The sequence below is a fragment of the Brachycentrus maculatus genome, unplaced genomic scaffold (genome assembly GCF_059751285.1).
Source record: "Brachycentrus maculatus isolate JH-2025_06_01 unplaced genomic scaffold, ASM5975128v1 h1tg000559l, whole genome shotgun sequence".
Classification (NCBI taxonomy): Eukaryota; Metazoa; Arthropoda; class Insecta; order Trichoptera; family Brachycentridae; genus Brachycentrus; species Brachycentrus maculatus.
This window is the reverse complement of record NW_028281302.1, coordinates 1098626-1115014: the sequence shown is the minus strand read 5'-3', so window position 1 is coordinate 1115014 and position 16389 is coordinate 1098626. Positions and strand designations below refer to the sequence as shown.

Genomic DNA, 16389 nt, shown 5'->3' with positions numbered 1-16389 from the left:
CTCAATCGAAATGGCATGAAGGGAGCGTTACACTTTTTTTTTATTTATTTTTTTTTTTTTATAAAATACATATTTAAATAACAAAATAGTTGGTAAATCTACTAAAATTTTAAAATATAACGTTTCTATATCTCTAATAAAGTAGACAATCGTGTTTAGAGGAGAAAGTTCGTTTTACAATTATTATTTTTTTTATAAACAAAATAAATTAAAACAAGGTAAATTAAAAATAAATAAATAAATATTTCTCGTTTACACATTTATGAGAAGTAGAATATGTTTGATAGGGTGGACATAACTCCTATATGGGAAAGGAAATGGAGGAAAATTTTAGTGTTTTATTTTCTTATTTAAATCATCATGTTTTCCAACAAAGATAATGCCAAATAAGTACATAATATAAATATTTGTTTGATTCTAAAAACATGTTTTTAACTTATTGATATTTACAGCATATTTGGAAATTTACTATTTCAGAAATAATTTTATATTATTAAAATATAAATCAAAAAACATATATTTTTTTTACAAATAAACCATTCATAAGTTTATGTGTAGTGTGTATATAGTAGTCATACAGGAGAAAGTGACCAAGTGCATTGTTTTACAAAATCGTGATCATTGACTATTTGATATCTTACTAGCTTAATATTGCCCTGAAAAAATCCCAAAGGATTTTAAACTTGGAAGTATAATATATTGATTCGTTAAAAAATGACTAACTGCATTGGTGTTTATTTTCTTGCCAAGCAAAAGTGAGTTAAATGGCCCTCCTGAGCACTTAACGTTTTGGTAGTTGGTCACTTTCTCCTGTACGACCACGATATGTATATTGCGTAGCAATACCCATAATTCACAAACGACTGTCTAAAAATGGTGCTAATACCTAACTTTGGTACCCACTAACCAGTACCTAACAGTTAACTATGTATCCAACTTTAAATATCCTTTAAATCTAAGGTCCTCAAACCTTTAAGTAACACGCTATAAAAATATTTAAATAACTACGTTTGAACGCCAGTGTCGTAATTACGTTTTAACGCCAGTATCATCCACCTCTGTGTAGGTACTGATTACCACTAATGAGGCACCATTTCTTGAGAAGGAGGAAAGGTGTTGAAATATTTTTTAAAGAATTTGAAGATATTTTAAATGTCTTTAAAAAAATGATAAAATATGATTCTTCACTCAAATATTTGTTAAATATTCCCACAACACGTTGGATTCGTGATACATATCTATCAAAATAAAATTCCTTTGGTGCAATACACCATTGAGTTCGGATACGAGTACGCTCAAAAGACATATCGCTCACTCCTTTCAACAACGTCATATATAAAAAATCGTCAACTTTCAGTTGTGCATGTTTTCGGAATGCCCAGAAAATGTACTATATCCCACCAAGAGCGGCATATTTTTAACTTAATATTTACCCGCTACAGGGCTGAAAGTGTTGTTTTTGCATTTTGAGGAAAAGGTATTGTTTAATTATTTTTTTAAATATACCTACTAAATATTTTTCAAATGGAGAAAAAACGTTCAGGTTTTACCTGAATGTTTTTTAAGATCTGTTACATAATAAAAAGTTCAATAAGTGTCTTTATATTTATTTTATTACATTCTATTATATTTTTTAACTTTAAAAACGATCTCCTGAAAAGTCTTGACAAAAGTTGTTCTTGAAAGGAGTGAGCGATATGTAAGAAAACAGTAAAAAAAAACGTTAATTTTTATTATTATTTACATTATTTTTTTCTTATTACCTTGGACTTTGGACTGGTTGGTACCTGAACCGTAGAGTTGATCACCTTTCCTTCGTGTATTTAACGATCAAGACAGCACTATTTCTATACGAAGCAGTGCCTTATGCACCATTGGATGGGGATGCAGATAAGAAAACGAATATGGGACGCAGTAAAATTATTTATTGAGGGATTTGCATTGGATGTGTGGGATTAACAACCAAATAAATTGTTTAAGGCGCAAACAAATTAAATTGAAATTTACCTCTTTTTCTCCAATGAGATTCGGATAAGGGTTAGAAAAAATCTTCTTCTGCTCGGTGTAGGCCTTGTGGCCTGTTTTTAAGAGGAATCAGCCTCTTTCGATGTCGATCCATCTCTTTGGTGGTCTGCTCGGAAATCTTCTACTTTGGGGTTGGCCGCACAGTGCAACGTGGGGGAGTCTGGATGCTCCATTCTCCTCACATGCGCATACCATTGTCTCCTTCGTTGCCTTCCCCACTTAACGACATCTTCGATCTCGCATATTAAGAAAAAATAAATTAAAAAAGTCAATAGTGCGGTCAAAAAGCACTTTAAAAAGTATGGCAAAAACGTTTGAGTAAGTTGTAGTAATCAACTAGTTAATTTACAGCATAATAATGAAAGGTAATTAAAAGTGGCATGTATCACTCAATTTTGGGTAATTTGCCAGTAAAAAATTTAAAAATTACAGCTCGTATAAAAATGCTTGTAATTTTTGTTTAAAAATTGAATTTCGCTGTTATCCGGTATGTCGTTGTGTACATTGGGATTGCGTTGCTACAGTCCAAATTAGTAATATGTCCATAGCTGTTGAGTAAAGTGTGCGTGCAGTGTGCTGTGTGGCGATCAGCCGGGATAATGAAGTCGTTTTCTCGAATCGGCATTTCCCCCGACATGCAAATCACCCGTTATGCATAACAGCAAGAGAACCGTGAGTGTACTTTCTACGATCTCAATGTGATTAAGTATTCATCGCAGAAAACATTATTAAATGCTTAAATTTCTCTTTGCGCATCAGCTGCCCGTACATATTTTATACGTTTGCGTATTCGGAAACGTATCGTGCGTAGTTTTTCCACATTGTTTATTTCCTAAATGGTACTTTTTACGATTCTAGCAATTACGCGCTCGCTTTGTTACTCAGATTCCACTCATTTGTAGTTTTCTCCTGTATCCATTTAAATAAACATACATTCACACACACCCACCCTCCGTTCTCTTTTTTCTCTATTAATATACAACAGTGTTCATAACATATCGCTCACTCCTTTCAAGAACGTCATAAATAAAAAAAACTTGATTTTTCAGGGGAACTTTTTAAAGTTTAAAAATATAACACAATGTATTAAAAATAAATACTAAGCCACTTATAGAACTTTTTATTATGCAACAAATCTTTTAAGGTAAAACCTGAAGGTTTTTTCTCAATTTCAAAAATATTAAGTATATTAAAAAAAAATTAAACAATACCATTTCATCAAACAACACTTTCTGCCCTGTAGCGGGTAAATATTAAGTTAAAAATATGCCTCTTTTGCTGGGATATAGTACATTTTCTGGGCATTCCGAAAACATGCACAACTGAAAATTGACGAATTTTGATTTATGACGTTCTTGAAAGGAGTGAGCGAAATATTTGTTTTTATTTAATTGGATTTTAGTATTGACACTTTTAGATTTTAGTATTGATGTATTACGAGTGGGGGTATACAACTCCGAGTACCCTAACCAATCCATATTCTTCTTTTCCTATCGTTCGTCTTCATTTCTTATAAAGCAATAATGCCCTTAATTAATCTTTAGAAAAAAAAACTAAAAACACATTTGTTTGCGAAATCGTTTCCACCATTTTCTTTTACCTAATGCATTCACAGTGAAGCGCTTTTGAGGTAGTATTTTACGAAAATGGCGCTACGTTAATTTTCCAAACTTATTATTATTATTTTAAACACTGCGTATGCATCTTATCAAACATATTCCATAGAGTGCCATATGCGTCATTTGGCTACAGAAATTGGATAGAAAAGGCTTTATTTATTTATTTTTTTGTTTGAATTACCAACGTCCAAGTGACTCTGAAATCTAGCTAGACCTTATGCAACACCGTTTATCATGTCCCTACTCAGGCTTCAACTTTATAAGTTTCATAGCCTATGCCTACTTGTGAGTAGATTTACTCTTTATGTTTAAAGTTACTATAATTTCATGTAATTCATGAGTGAAAATTCTAGGCAAAAACACTCGCATTTATTTATTTGAATAGGTACAGTAGTTTCATATATTGACCGACATTTTACGATTTCACAATGGAATTTCATTAGGAAATGGTTATAATTTATGGAAAATGAATGTAATTATAATAATTAAGATGCCTGTAAAATAGGTGCGTAACTTGTAAGTACTAATTCTACAAGATACCTATTTACCTACACATGGTTATATCGTGATATCAGTCAATAAAATGGTGTTAACTTAGAATCTTAGAATTTTCTGTGCAATTCTTCTCCATTAATCGTGTTCGTCTATGTTTAATGCGAAGCAGAGATAATATTTTCAATTAGATTTATAAGTCCACTACGCTGGTTACTCTTAAATTGATTCAGAATCTTTTTGTTAGAGTTGTGCTAGAAAATTATCGGTGTCTCTATGATATAGTAAAAAGCAGGAAAACACCTCACGACTAAACATTCCAAAATGCTAGGCATTCATAAATTAAAAGTTTTAACGTTTCTGTGTATTAATGCGATACGCATGAAAGCAAAACCAATTATTAATGAAAACAGATACATATTTCAAATTTATTTATTTATCATTCACTAGCTGTACCACGCCACACATTGCTGTGACTCAGTCTGGTTAAAAAGAAAATAATAAGAATAAAAAAGCACATAAAAACATATTAAAATTTCAAAGCGATATCTGGAGGCTTAAAATTTTGAACCAGTTACATTTTTATTTTTATTTTTCTTTAAACCCTCATCCGCACCCGATGGTGCATAGGGCACTGCATCATATAAACGCAATGTAATCTTGATCATTAACAACACATGAAGGAAAGGTGATCAGCCCTCCGCTTCAGGTACCAGTCCAGTGTAGCGTTGAATAAATATTAGAGTGAAAAAATCACTTATATTTATTTGACCCCCCCCTGGGAACGAATCCGGGACCTCCAGAACGGTAGCCAAGCGTGCTGACTATCACACCACGGAGACGGACAAAAATTTATGTATAGTATAAAGATTTCTAAAACTTCTTTGGATTAGAGAAACGTATCAGTCTTAATACTCTGCCAGAGTTTAAATAACTCACCGTGGTATGACGAGATAAAAAATATGCTTTTAATAAATTAATATTATCACTAAATAATAAATTTCCAATTCGGTAATTTCTTATTGTGGTGAAACTTTCCGAAGCTGTTGTTTATGGACAGTGAGCGTGTAAATAATAACAGGGGTAGGCAGAGAGAATAGAACGCTACCAACTCTCTCTTTGCAAACATTTTAAGCTTTTTTCCACATTCTAGCATCTCTTCATACATACCTGCCGATTATTTCAAATCCTGATGTCCTCCAACTCCTGTTCACTTTAATGTATTTAAAGTGATCACACCAAGCTTTCATCGGTCTTCCTCTTACATTCATACATTCGCCTCATAAAATTATTAACCCTTTCTGGTCCATAAAAAAAAAATTAAAAATTCTACCAGGTCCACAATAAATTTACAGCATTACAGGGTCAAACAATACATCCAAGTTTTTTTTAAATAAAACTACACTTGTGTTAAAAATTTATTTTTATTTTGAATGTTTACAATCTTGTCTCTTATTATTACATTTTACACTAAATACGAGTGAGAAAAAAATATGTTTGCTTGTATTTTAACACTAAACTGATGAAGAAAAAAATGTCGAATGACATTCGACATAGGACTCACCGGAATAAAGTCGATGTCGAATGACATTCCACATAGGACCGGAAAGGGTTAACCGTGCATTTCCCCACTCTTTCGTTCTTTATGTCCAAACCATCTAAATACACCTTTTCTTAATTTTATCGATAGTGCTTGTTTCAGTCTTGCTTGTTTCCGTATTTCACCGTTCAAACGTCTGTAATACATACATCGTGTTACCGTATCGTATCGTTAGTTGTCTGAGTTAGTTATTGCATTTTAAGTGCATTTAGCATTTGTTATATATAGTCTACTTTCATCCTTTGCTATTCCAAATTCACGCTTCATATGAGAATTTGAGAACCTGCCTTAAACAATGTGAACTTATACATTTATCAGGGCTTTTTTTACACGTTACGCGGTGTGGACCGACTGAATTACCTCGTTATAACCGTTCCTCGTTATATCCGAGATAAGGTATTTTTTTAAACATACCTATCACGTGATGTATGTTATCTAGAATGGTCACATAACGTGTATATATGTCGCAATTAAAACAAAATTTATACAATTCACCCATTACACACATGTCATATTTTTCTGTCAATCCAGTTTCCTGTAAAAATTGGTGAACCGTTGTATCAGTTTCACCAAAATTTGTACGATCACAGTTCCCAATTTTTTTTGAGTCTGTGATGTTCTTTTTAAATGCAGATAAAAAAAAACAATGTTGTCACTGAGAACTTGATGAAAACTTTTTATACGCTTATTTTTCGCGCCATGTTCTATTTCATGAATAATTTCCATCTTTTCACGAATTGAGAGACACTTTTTACTCTTGGTAGATGTATTGTGATGTTTCCTCGTTATATCCGAGATCTCACTATACCCGTGCTCGTAATAACCGAGTTCGACTGTATATAAATGTGTATATATATATATATATATATATATATATATATATATATATATATATATATATATATATATATATATATATATATATATATATATATATATATATATATATATATATATATATATATATATATATATATATATATATATATATATATATATATATATATATATATATATATATATATTAGTATATAGTATTGTTATAAATATTCAAAAAATTTCGGGACATTTTTTGTTTAAAAAAAACCCTACATACTCGTATTATATGTAGGTACATGAGGATTGGTAGCTTCTTTGCTTTAGCTTTCGCTGTTGGGCTTTTATCTGCTTCACCTGACTTCAGTGCGCCTTTTTCAAAAGGCCATATAAATTAACAATTAAGACATGCTATTTTATGATTATCGATATGAATTTGCCACAAATCTCGCATGCGTGAAGAGTAAGTTGTAAGCCGTACGCAAAGAAAGTTGGATGAGGCGATTAACGATGATTTAGTGGCCAAACATACATCTCGGTCTGTCGCGATCAAAGATAAGATATGACACGCCAAAATCAAATACGGCAGACGTGAACGAGACAGTTTCATTTTCAATTCTGTCACGCGAATTGAATGGCGTGCTGTCGAATAAAATAACTTTATTAGGCGGTGTTAGTATGTAATTAGTGATAAATGTTAAATTATTTGCGATATGAAGCCGACGTTGAACACGGCCCGCCGCTAGCGGCCTGCAGAATGCATCTTGTCTCGGATTGATCTCGATCTTCCGTTATGCATGAAGATGCCGACTATTTTTTCATCTTTCCGTGTGCTTTCTGCATAAATATGCATTTGAATTTTAGATACATCTCGCGATAATAATCAGGGCCATTAGAATATGGCTATAGTAGCTATAATATTTTTTTAAATTTTATTTAAAAGCATCTTTCCTTTAAAACTAGAGCAATTTTTTCACTCTAGTATTTATTCAATATTACCCTGGACTGGTACCTAAAGCCGAGGGCTGATCACCTTTCCATCGTGTGTTGACGATCAAACTAATACTGCGTTTATATGATGCAGTGCCCTATGCACCATTAGTGTGCGGATAAGGGTTAGAAGAAGAAGAATATAACACTCTCCTTATCATTTATCTTTCCCTGTATGTAGTACCACTTAAAAACTCTGCTTCACGACTACCGCAGACTATAGACGGCGCCTGTCCGAAGAAGAATATGGATGTCCGGGCATTTACAGGGCTTGCGACCTGTCATTGTATGGTTCAAGTGATCACTTTGTACACTGCGTAAGACTCACCATTCTACTCATGATTCTTCTCGAACTTCGGAAAATTTGTACACACTCTAATATCGTGAAAAATGTTCGTTTATTAAAAATCTCAAATTTGCTTTCAATTCCCGCCAATTGGAAAATGAAGTCAAAAAACAGTTTTTAAATTTCTATATGCGTTTGTGAAGTATTTTTCATATCTTCCTTCCCTTTTCGCAGGTACTGACGTTACTTTTGATGAATATATAAATCTAAAAAGGTGATCTTGTCCGCCTCCGTAGTGTAATGGTCAGCATGCTCGCCTACCGTTCTGGAGGTCCCGGGTTCGATTCCCAGGGGGGTTTAATAAATAAAAGTGATTTTTTCACTGTAATATTTATTTAATATTACACTGGACTGGTACCTGGAGTGGAGGGCTGATCACCTTTCCTTCATGTGTAATCGATCGAGATAACACTGCGCTTATATGAAGCAGTGCCCTATGCACCATTGGGGTGCGGTAAGGATTTATAAAAAGGTGATCGAATTAACACTGCGTTTTTTCGTTCTATATACAGTGCCCTATGAGCCGTCAAGGGCGAATAAGAGTAAAAAATAATCTTTTTGTTTTTACCCTTACACGCATCTAATGGTGCATAGGGCACTACATCGTTTCGACGTAGTGTTATCTTGATATGATACTCAAATGAAAAATAATACACGTATTAAATAATTCGTTTCCAAAGTGAACAATTTCCCACAAAAATAACATATATTTATTATAAATATAAAAACGTTTGAAAAGATATTTATAGAATTTTACTATCGATGTAATTGAAATAATATGCTATAATAAAAACCGATCTCAGCAAAATTTACATTATACAAACTAATTAAAAAACAATATGCACTTGATACATTTTGATACCGTTAAATTAATAAATAATTGAAATCCAGGATTTGGACCTTACATACTAATATAAGAGTTTCTGCTTAATAAAGAGCTTCTTTACATCTCACCAATAGATGTCTCTAGTGAAGTTCTAGTGATTCAAGAACAAGGTTTCTAAATTGGTTCATATATATAGAACTTCCAAGAATTTGAGTAGTGTGGTTGTCAATAATGGGTAGAATTGGTGAATGTTACACGTGTGTAAAGTGATCACTTAAACCAGCCTATGACGGTCGTCAGCCCCGTAAATGCCCAGACTTCCATATTCTTCTTCATCTTTGATGAGATGTCAAAAAATAATATGAAAATAACTCCTGTAATTGGAGATAATCCAGATTTTGTGAACAAGTATTTGGACACACTCAAAATGCTGTAAATAATAGTTATCAATATAATGGATAAAAAAGTCTGAATCTGTTTGAATAACTTTGGTGTTTTGAAACCTATCGTCAAATTTTATTCTCTTGAAGGTAAAGTTACTTTTATATTTATATTTATTTGTTACCGAATTAAAATATAGATTAAGTTATCTACAAAACGTAGTTAACTCGTTAACTTTCCCATGGAATCGACTCCAAGCTTACCAGTTAGCAACATCACTATTTATAAATCTATTATCTATTTTCAATCTTACGATTTTCATGTTACAATTTTCAAGTTACGCCTTGAAATTATTTGTCATACAAACAACGTAGCATACGTATTTTCTTAATGATTAAAGTTTACTGATATTTAACTAGGAGTCCCTTTGACCTTATTATAGATAAAATAAAGTATTTCACAAACCACATAAGAAAAAAATGCATTGAATAGCTAAACATAGGCAAAAAATAAAACAACACTACGTTTTGAGAACTACAGATGTTCTCATTAACAGGTGAAAATACATTCTGATGAGTTGTTGATGACATCTCGGCTGTCCAAAAGGACAGTAAGGGACATTTTTTTTGTAGTACGATTTTTAGCATTTTCGGACTAAGTAGATTCTACTTTGTCCAAAAATGCAAAAAAATGTCACTTACTGTGTTTTAAGTTTGGACAGCCGATCTGCAGTTCTCTAAAATAGCCGTGTTTACATCACAAACTCAATTTATACATAATAAACCCAAAATCTGGTCTTATACAAGTGTTTTATATATATTTTTTTAAATCTTCATGCTATTCCACAAAGTAAACGCTAAATCAATAAATAATGAGAAATAAATGTCCGTCGGGGGCTAGAAGAGATAGCCATTACGCTAAAGAGCATAACACGGCAATAAAAAAGCATATCTCCATGATGAGGAGCCCGTCTCGCCTGTCAGATGGCTGAGATAGCTTGTGAAAACCCGCTGCAAAAAAGCGTGCAGCAAAAACATTCTTCACACGCGAAATGGTCCGCATCACAGATCGCCGTCACAGCACATTACTGCTCCGCGCCGAGGAATCCAGAGTCCATCTTCGGGTAATCAGTCGAACAGCAACCGCCGTCTGGAGAGGACGTCTTCGGAGGCCTTCCTTCCCTGGTGACACTAGCGAGTAATAAAACAAAAGCGCTCGAGAACGATTCGATTCGAGTAGTTTGATTGGACCGCTAGTGTTGTGACCACCCGCCGTGACGGCCGGTACGCGGTACAGTAGTTCCCGTGTGTTGTATTGTGTCGATCATTGGGTCACAATTGTCCGGAAATGACCAGAGCGTGAAGTGCAGTGATTAAATCGTAAACAAAGGAAGAGCACCCGTCGCCATCATGCACATTCTCGAGATTGGATTTTCCGATTACGTATGTATAAATATTTTCAATTTAGAACTCGAATCGGAACAAATTATCATGTGTGCGAATTACCTAACTTCTAAGTAACTCTAAAATCTATCTATGGCTTATGCAATACAACATATCATGTTCCCGCTTAAGCTCCAACATTATAAGTTTTATAACCTATTCCACTTGTGAGTGGGTTTACTCTTTTTGTTTAAAATCACTATAATTTCATTTACATACGTGTTGAGTAAAACAAATGGATAAAAAATCGATATCTCATCAAAGGCACGGTTATACAATTCTGTGATTCTAATAAAGCAATGTAAGTACTTAAGTAAATAGTTTTGATTTTATGATTCTACTTGTGAGTTTACTTATGTATAATATTATAAACTATATTACCTGACTCGTATATACTTAACTATTTTTTCACACTAGTTTTTATAACTAGATAGCGTCCGTGGTGGGTGACTGTGTTCCTATTTCAGATATGTTGTATTATATTATAATATTCACAGCTATGAGCCGCTGTAGATATTTCGAACGCCTCCGTAGTGTATGGTAAGCTTCAGATTTGAGGTCCTTGATTCAATCCTTCGGAGGGGTCAAAATAATATAAGTGATTCTTCACCCTAATATTTATTTAATGTCACTCTGGACAGAAACCACTTATGGCCAATAGCCACTTATGTAATCAAGGCAAGGAAAGATGCTTCTCGTAAAATATCTCGTCCTCGAATCTCTGAGATGAGAATTCTCCTATCTATAACCGGAAACACATCGCGAGATCGCGTAAGAAACATTGATATCCGAAAAATGTGTAAGAAGGAAGATATCGTAAGGTGGAGACGACAACGGAGGCGATACTAGAATGAGCACGCTAACAGAATGTCAGAAGACAAACCCCGAAGGACGTAGACCTCCAGGCAGATCCGCTAAAAGGTGGAGATATAGCTGGCAGTCGATATCCCAAGAGGAATGGAGGGCGGTACAGACAGATCCCCAGGATCTATAGAAAGATAACAAAGAAGTACTATTTCATTGTTAGCTACTAGACCTGCCCTTTTTTGAAATCAGGAATCTGCGTTTAGGCAGGCTTTTTAATATTAAAGTAGTGTTTTTTTTGCAAGGCGGAAAGAAAAATGAGAAGTCAATTATGTTTTTTAAAGTTAAAAACCATTTTTTAAGTTATTTCAGTAAAATATTTTATACGTGTTACAGTTATATTTAATTCTAGATACTGCAGTGTCATGACGCCCAAATAACTATTAATATTTAGCTTTATTTTTAAGTTTTTAGCCTGCTAAAACTACATACGTAGGTATTCGTACCTAATATATATTCTAGATAAAATCCGCCAATCAAAGCTAATGCTGAAACCATGAGGAACATAAATTATGGTTACTCTATTCGCCATAATCTTTTAATGACGTCACTTAGTTTTTTTTGTATAACAATAAAATATACCTACGTAATAAGCATAATAAATGCTATTTATAATATGGTAGGTACATTGACACACCAAATTATAAAAATGGACCATGAAAAATAATAACATTACCATATTTGGTACAAATAAACTAGTAAGTACGTATTAAGATTATACAAATTTTAAAAGAGAAATACATACAATATTTATGTTTTTATAATTTACAAAAATACTTCAATTTCATACTATTTCTAAGCGGCTATTAGAAATAGGTATCAAAATGTGGCAGAATGGGTTTGAACTCTGACTCAAGAGTCCGCGACACTAACCACGGGACCACAACTCGACAAATTGACAGGATCATAATCTAAAGAACGGGTTTTGAATTATAAAAAATAAAATAAAATTGTATTCATGTTACACAAGTAAGCACGAGTGCGAATATGTAACCCCGAAAGTGTCAGCCATTACTGCTTTCTCTTTATTATCTACAATTCATCCTCTATTTCCTTTCGCACTTAATATAAATTTCCTTCATCCTGTCATCCTTCACTTACGTTACCTTTATTCCATCAAATGTATTATACTTCACCGAGAATCTGGAGCTCTGGACTTTCACTGTACCTTCATATAATTAACGAACAAGTTAACACCTCGTTGACTTGGTGCCCTTTACACCAACTCGGCTGTCCAAACTTCAAACACAGTAAGGGACCTTTTTTTGTAGTACATTTTTTGGCATTTTTGGACTAAGTAGAATCTACTTAGTCCAAAAATGCAAAAAAAACGTACTACAAAAAAAATGTCCCTTACTGTGTTTTGAGTTTGGACAGCCGAACTGGGTGAGGCTAAGGATCAAAGAAAATTTGATATTATTTTTTGACATCTCATCAAAGATGATAAAGAATATATAATATATAAGTCTAAGCATTTACGGGGCTAACGACCGTCATAGGCTGGTTTAAGTGATCACTTTACACACGTGTAACATTCTACCCATTATGGACAACCAAACTACTCAAATTCTTGGATGTTCTACATGTATGAACCAATTCAGAAACATTGTTATTAAATCACTAGAACTTCACTAGATACTTAAAAATAACTCGTGTAATTGGAGATAATCAAGATTTGGACACACTCAAAATGTTATAAAAAATTGATACATTTTTCCTGCGCTATGTTTATAATTTACGAGTATTATTACAATATTCTTCTTCTTCGTGCATGCACTGCAGTGTTATTTTTATTTTCAAGGACGCAAAGATATTGTGATCAGTCTTGCGCTTCAAAAACCAGTCAAAGGTGATATTTAATCAATATTAAAGTGAAAAATCACTAATGATAATTTCGGAACCCCTGGGAATCGAACCCAAGACCTGTAATACAGTAGTTAAATGAAGAAACATAATTTATTTGGTGGAATATAGGTGACGTAAATGAAGGAGGACATAATTGCTATATGGCAAAGGAAATGGAAGGCAAATGGGAGATAACAGTAATTGCTAAAGCAGGGGTTTCATACTCGCACTCGCACTAGATTTTGTAACTTATATATTACTAATGTGTACAAGTCCCTCGAGGTCAAAGGTGAATAAGGAATCATAGCACAAAAATGTCATATTATTGAAATCAAGTCGGTCAGTACAGGTAAACCTCGTTTTGCGCCGGATCGAATTACGCTGATTTATAATTACGCCGGTTGGTGTCGGCCGTAGGTTTTCCTAATCAAGAATTAGAAGAGTTGGTGGAGGAATAAGATCGCCCTCAATCAGAAAATCCCGAAAAAATAGAAAAGGAGGAAGATGAGAAAGAAAATGGTGGGAAAATCCGAAAAACGGCAGACCTAACTCGTATATTTTCTTCTATAGAAAGGTTATCTATAAACAGATGTGCTTTGTGAGATAGACGGAGATTTCATCGAAGCTCAAATATTAAAAGAAGGGTCACAGATGCCGTTCAATATGATTCTGCGAGAAAGGAAGAAATAATGAACAAGCAACAAAACTGTGAGAATTTAATTTCGTACCGACGAACTGGTGAATTATATTTATTTTTAAAAAAAATACTAACTATACCAACAGATTTTTAATTGTATAAACGTGCTCAAATTTTATTGGCAAAATGCATTTACAATTTATTTTGAATATATATATATATATATATATATATATATATATATATATATATATATATATATATATATATATATATATACATATATATATATATATATATATATATATATATATATATATATATATATATATATATATATATATATACATATATATGTATATATATATATATATATATATATTATATATATATATATATATATATATATATATATATATATATATATATATATATATATATATATATATAGGATATGTATTTAATAAACAATTAAATATTAAATACACATATAGGACGACCGAGGAAAACTTGGCACAATCAGGTATGTCAAATACTTGAAAGCGGCCGGGTCAGGAGTCGTAATAATCGTCGGGTATGTATGAGGAGATGCATGAATGTAGAAGAGGCAAAGAATGTTTGCAAAGACAGAGTGGTGTGGCGTTCGATTCTCTCTGCCTACCCCTGCGGGGAAGCGGCGTGATGGTTAGTTAGTTAGTTATTTTATAAACATGTTAGATTGTTCCTAGAATTTTGACACGGAGCCTAATCTTATATCGTCCATCGTATTTGTTTTTAATTTAAGTTTTACTTAGTAAATACCATTATTTCTTAAAATCTATTGTGACACGTGTTTCGATGCATTCCGCATTAAAACACCGCATGTGAAGCTAATTCTAAATTTTAGAGTTTGGACCTTGGGATGTTAAAAGTTGAAGAGGGGTTAAAAGCTGTTTCTTATATTTATTTATTTAATTATATTTATTTTTAAAACTTCTTAGCAGTGTGACATAGACACCACAAAGTGACTGCCGAATCAATTAATGACATTATATTTGTGTTAATTTTACGCCGGTGTCTCTTGGAACGAAACTCTGGCGTAAAACGAGATTTAACTGTATTTGACATCTATATTTGATGAGCTGTAACACACAAGTGACTTTATTACCTACCTATCCATATATTAACCCACAGTTAATTAACCATTTAAACTTTTTTCCATATATGCCACATAATAATGACCACAAAGACACAAAATAATTACTAACTATACCATAGATAATTGTTTGAAATACTCTTCAATGCTTAATTAAGTGTTCAATGACATTGTGCACTTAAATGCTCAGGTTTTCACTTAACGGTTGGCGCTAAATTATACTCGAGGTAATTTATTGAATAGGTATTTATTAACCAATACCGTATACCCACTTTTTGACCTGACAATGACGAACGATCATGAGAAATCGCGGACATTTTGTGAGATTACTTAGTAGATTGTAGGTGTCTTGTATAAATAACAGAAAGCCTAACAAAAATAACGATCGTTTTTACATTGTCGACATACTTAACGGGAAGTGAAGAACTATTTTTTTGGTAAGTATTGCATACTGTAAAATTTGCCCTGGTTTTCTTCGTTATTTTTAATAGAAAAAATATAAAATTGTATAAAAATTGCATAAAAATTGTACAAATGCTTCCTATACATCGCACCTATTCTCTTGAACAGCCGAGGCATGGCAACATACAAGGGCCCAGAGCAGCCTTATACTCAACTTTGAGAACAGATGCCTGCAAAGAATTTAACCTACCATCTTCAATTGATATAATTACAAATTTTAACCAGATAAACATACTCGTATTTTGACCAAAAAGTTGAATTACATCTGTTCACGAAAATTGCGTTAAGTGGTTAAACAGTTTTACAAACATTGTATTACACACTCATGTATGCATATATTCGGACCCAATGGGGCAGAGGGCACCTCAATAGATATTTGTCACGATGTTGGTTTATGGGCTAATAAATTAATATGAAAAATCACAAGACTATCGATAACATTCTTCTTGAAATCTGTTGAGAACTAAGGGAGATATTAAGGTTTAAACTTTAGATATTTGAATAAACGAAAAACGTGCGTTCGCATACGTCATCGAACGTTTTATGACGTCATATGGTTTATTGTCTATGGTTTATAGAGTTGTAATGGTAGTAGTGAGGATTGTTTGTTAACCACTACACTACCATTTGTGTTATACAAATATGAACGGGGTGAGAGGTGGGAGGGTGGAACATAGACATCAACAAATAGAGCCTCCAATAATTTAGCAATGTCACCAATATTTAAATAAGTCTATCATTTCTGTGACGTCATTCATTACGAAAACAACGTATTTAGGAAGGAGAATTTTCCACAAGAAAATGATAAATAAAATTATTGTTTATATCGGCTGTTATAAACACAAAACGAGTCTAATCCAATCCTTTATAGGTTGAGTATGTTAAATTAGATATCCCTCCCATCTGATA

General features: G+C 32.9%; 1 protein-coding gene across 2 annotated transcripts in view; it reads left to right on the top strand.

The window, feature by feature from the left end:
* Positions 1 to 2547: 2547 nt before the first annotated feature.
* Positions 2548 to 16389, top strand: part of qua (villin like protein quail) — a 38576-nt gene continuing 24734 nt past the window's right edge. Inside the window, exon 1 of one of the 2 annotated variants that reach the window (XM_088273197.1) lies at positions 2548 to 2697. In XM_088273197.1, the coding sequence (XP_088129323.1) occupies positions 2677 to 2697 (21 nt within the window). In that variant the 5' untranslated portion in view covers positions 2548 to 2676. Of the gene's footprint in view, positions 2698 to 9945; positions 10538 to 16389 lie in introns of those variants that run through there. The other variant, XM_088273196.1, reaches the window with a different exon arrangement.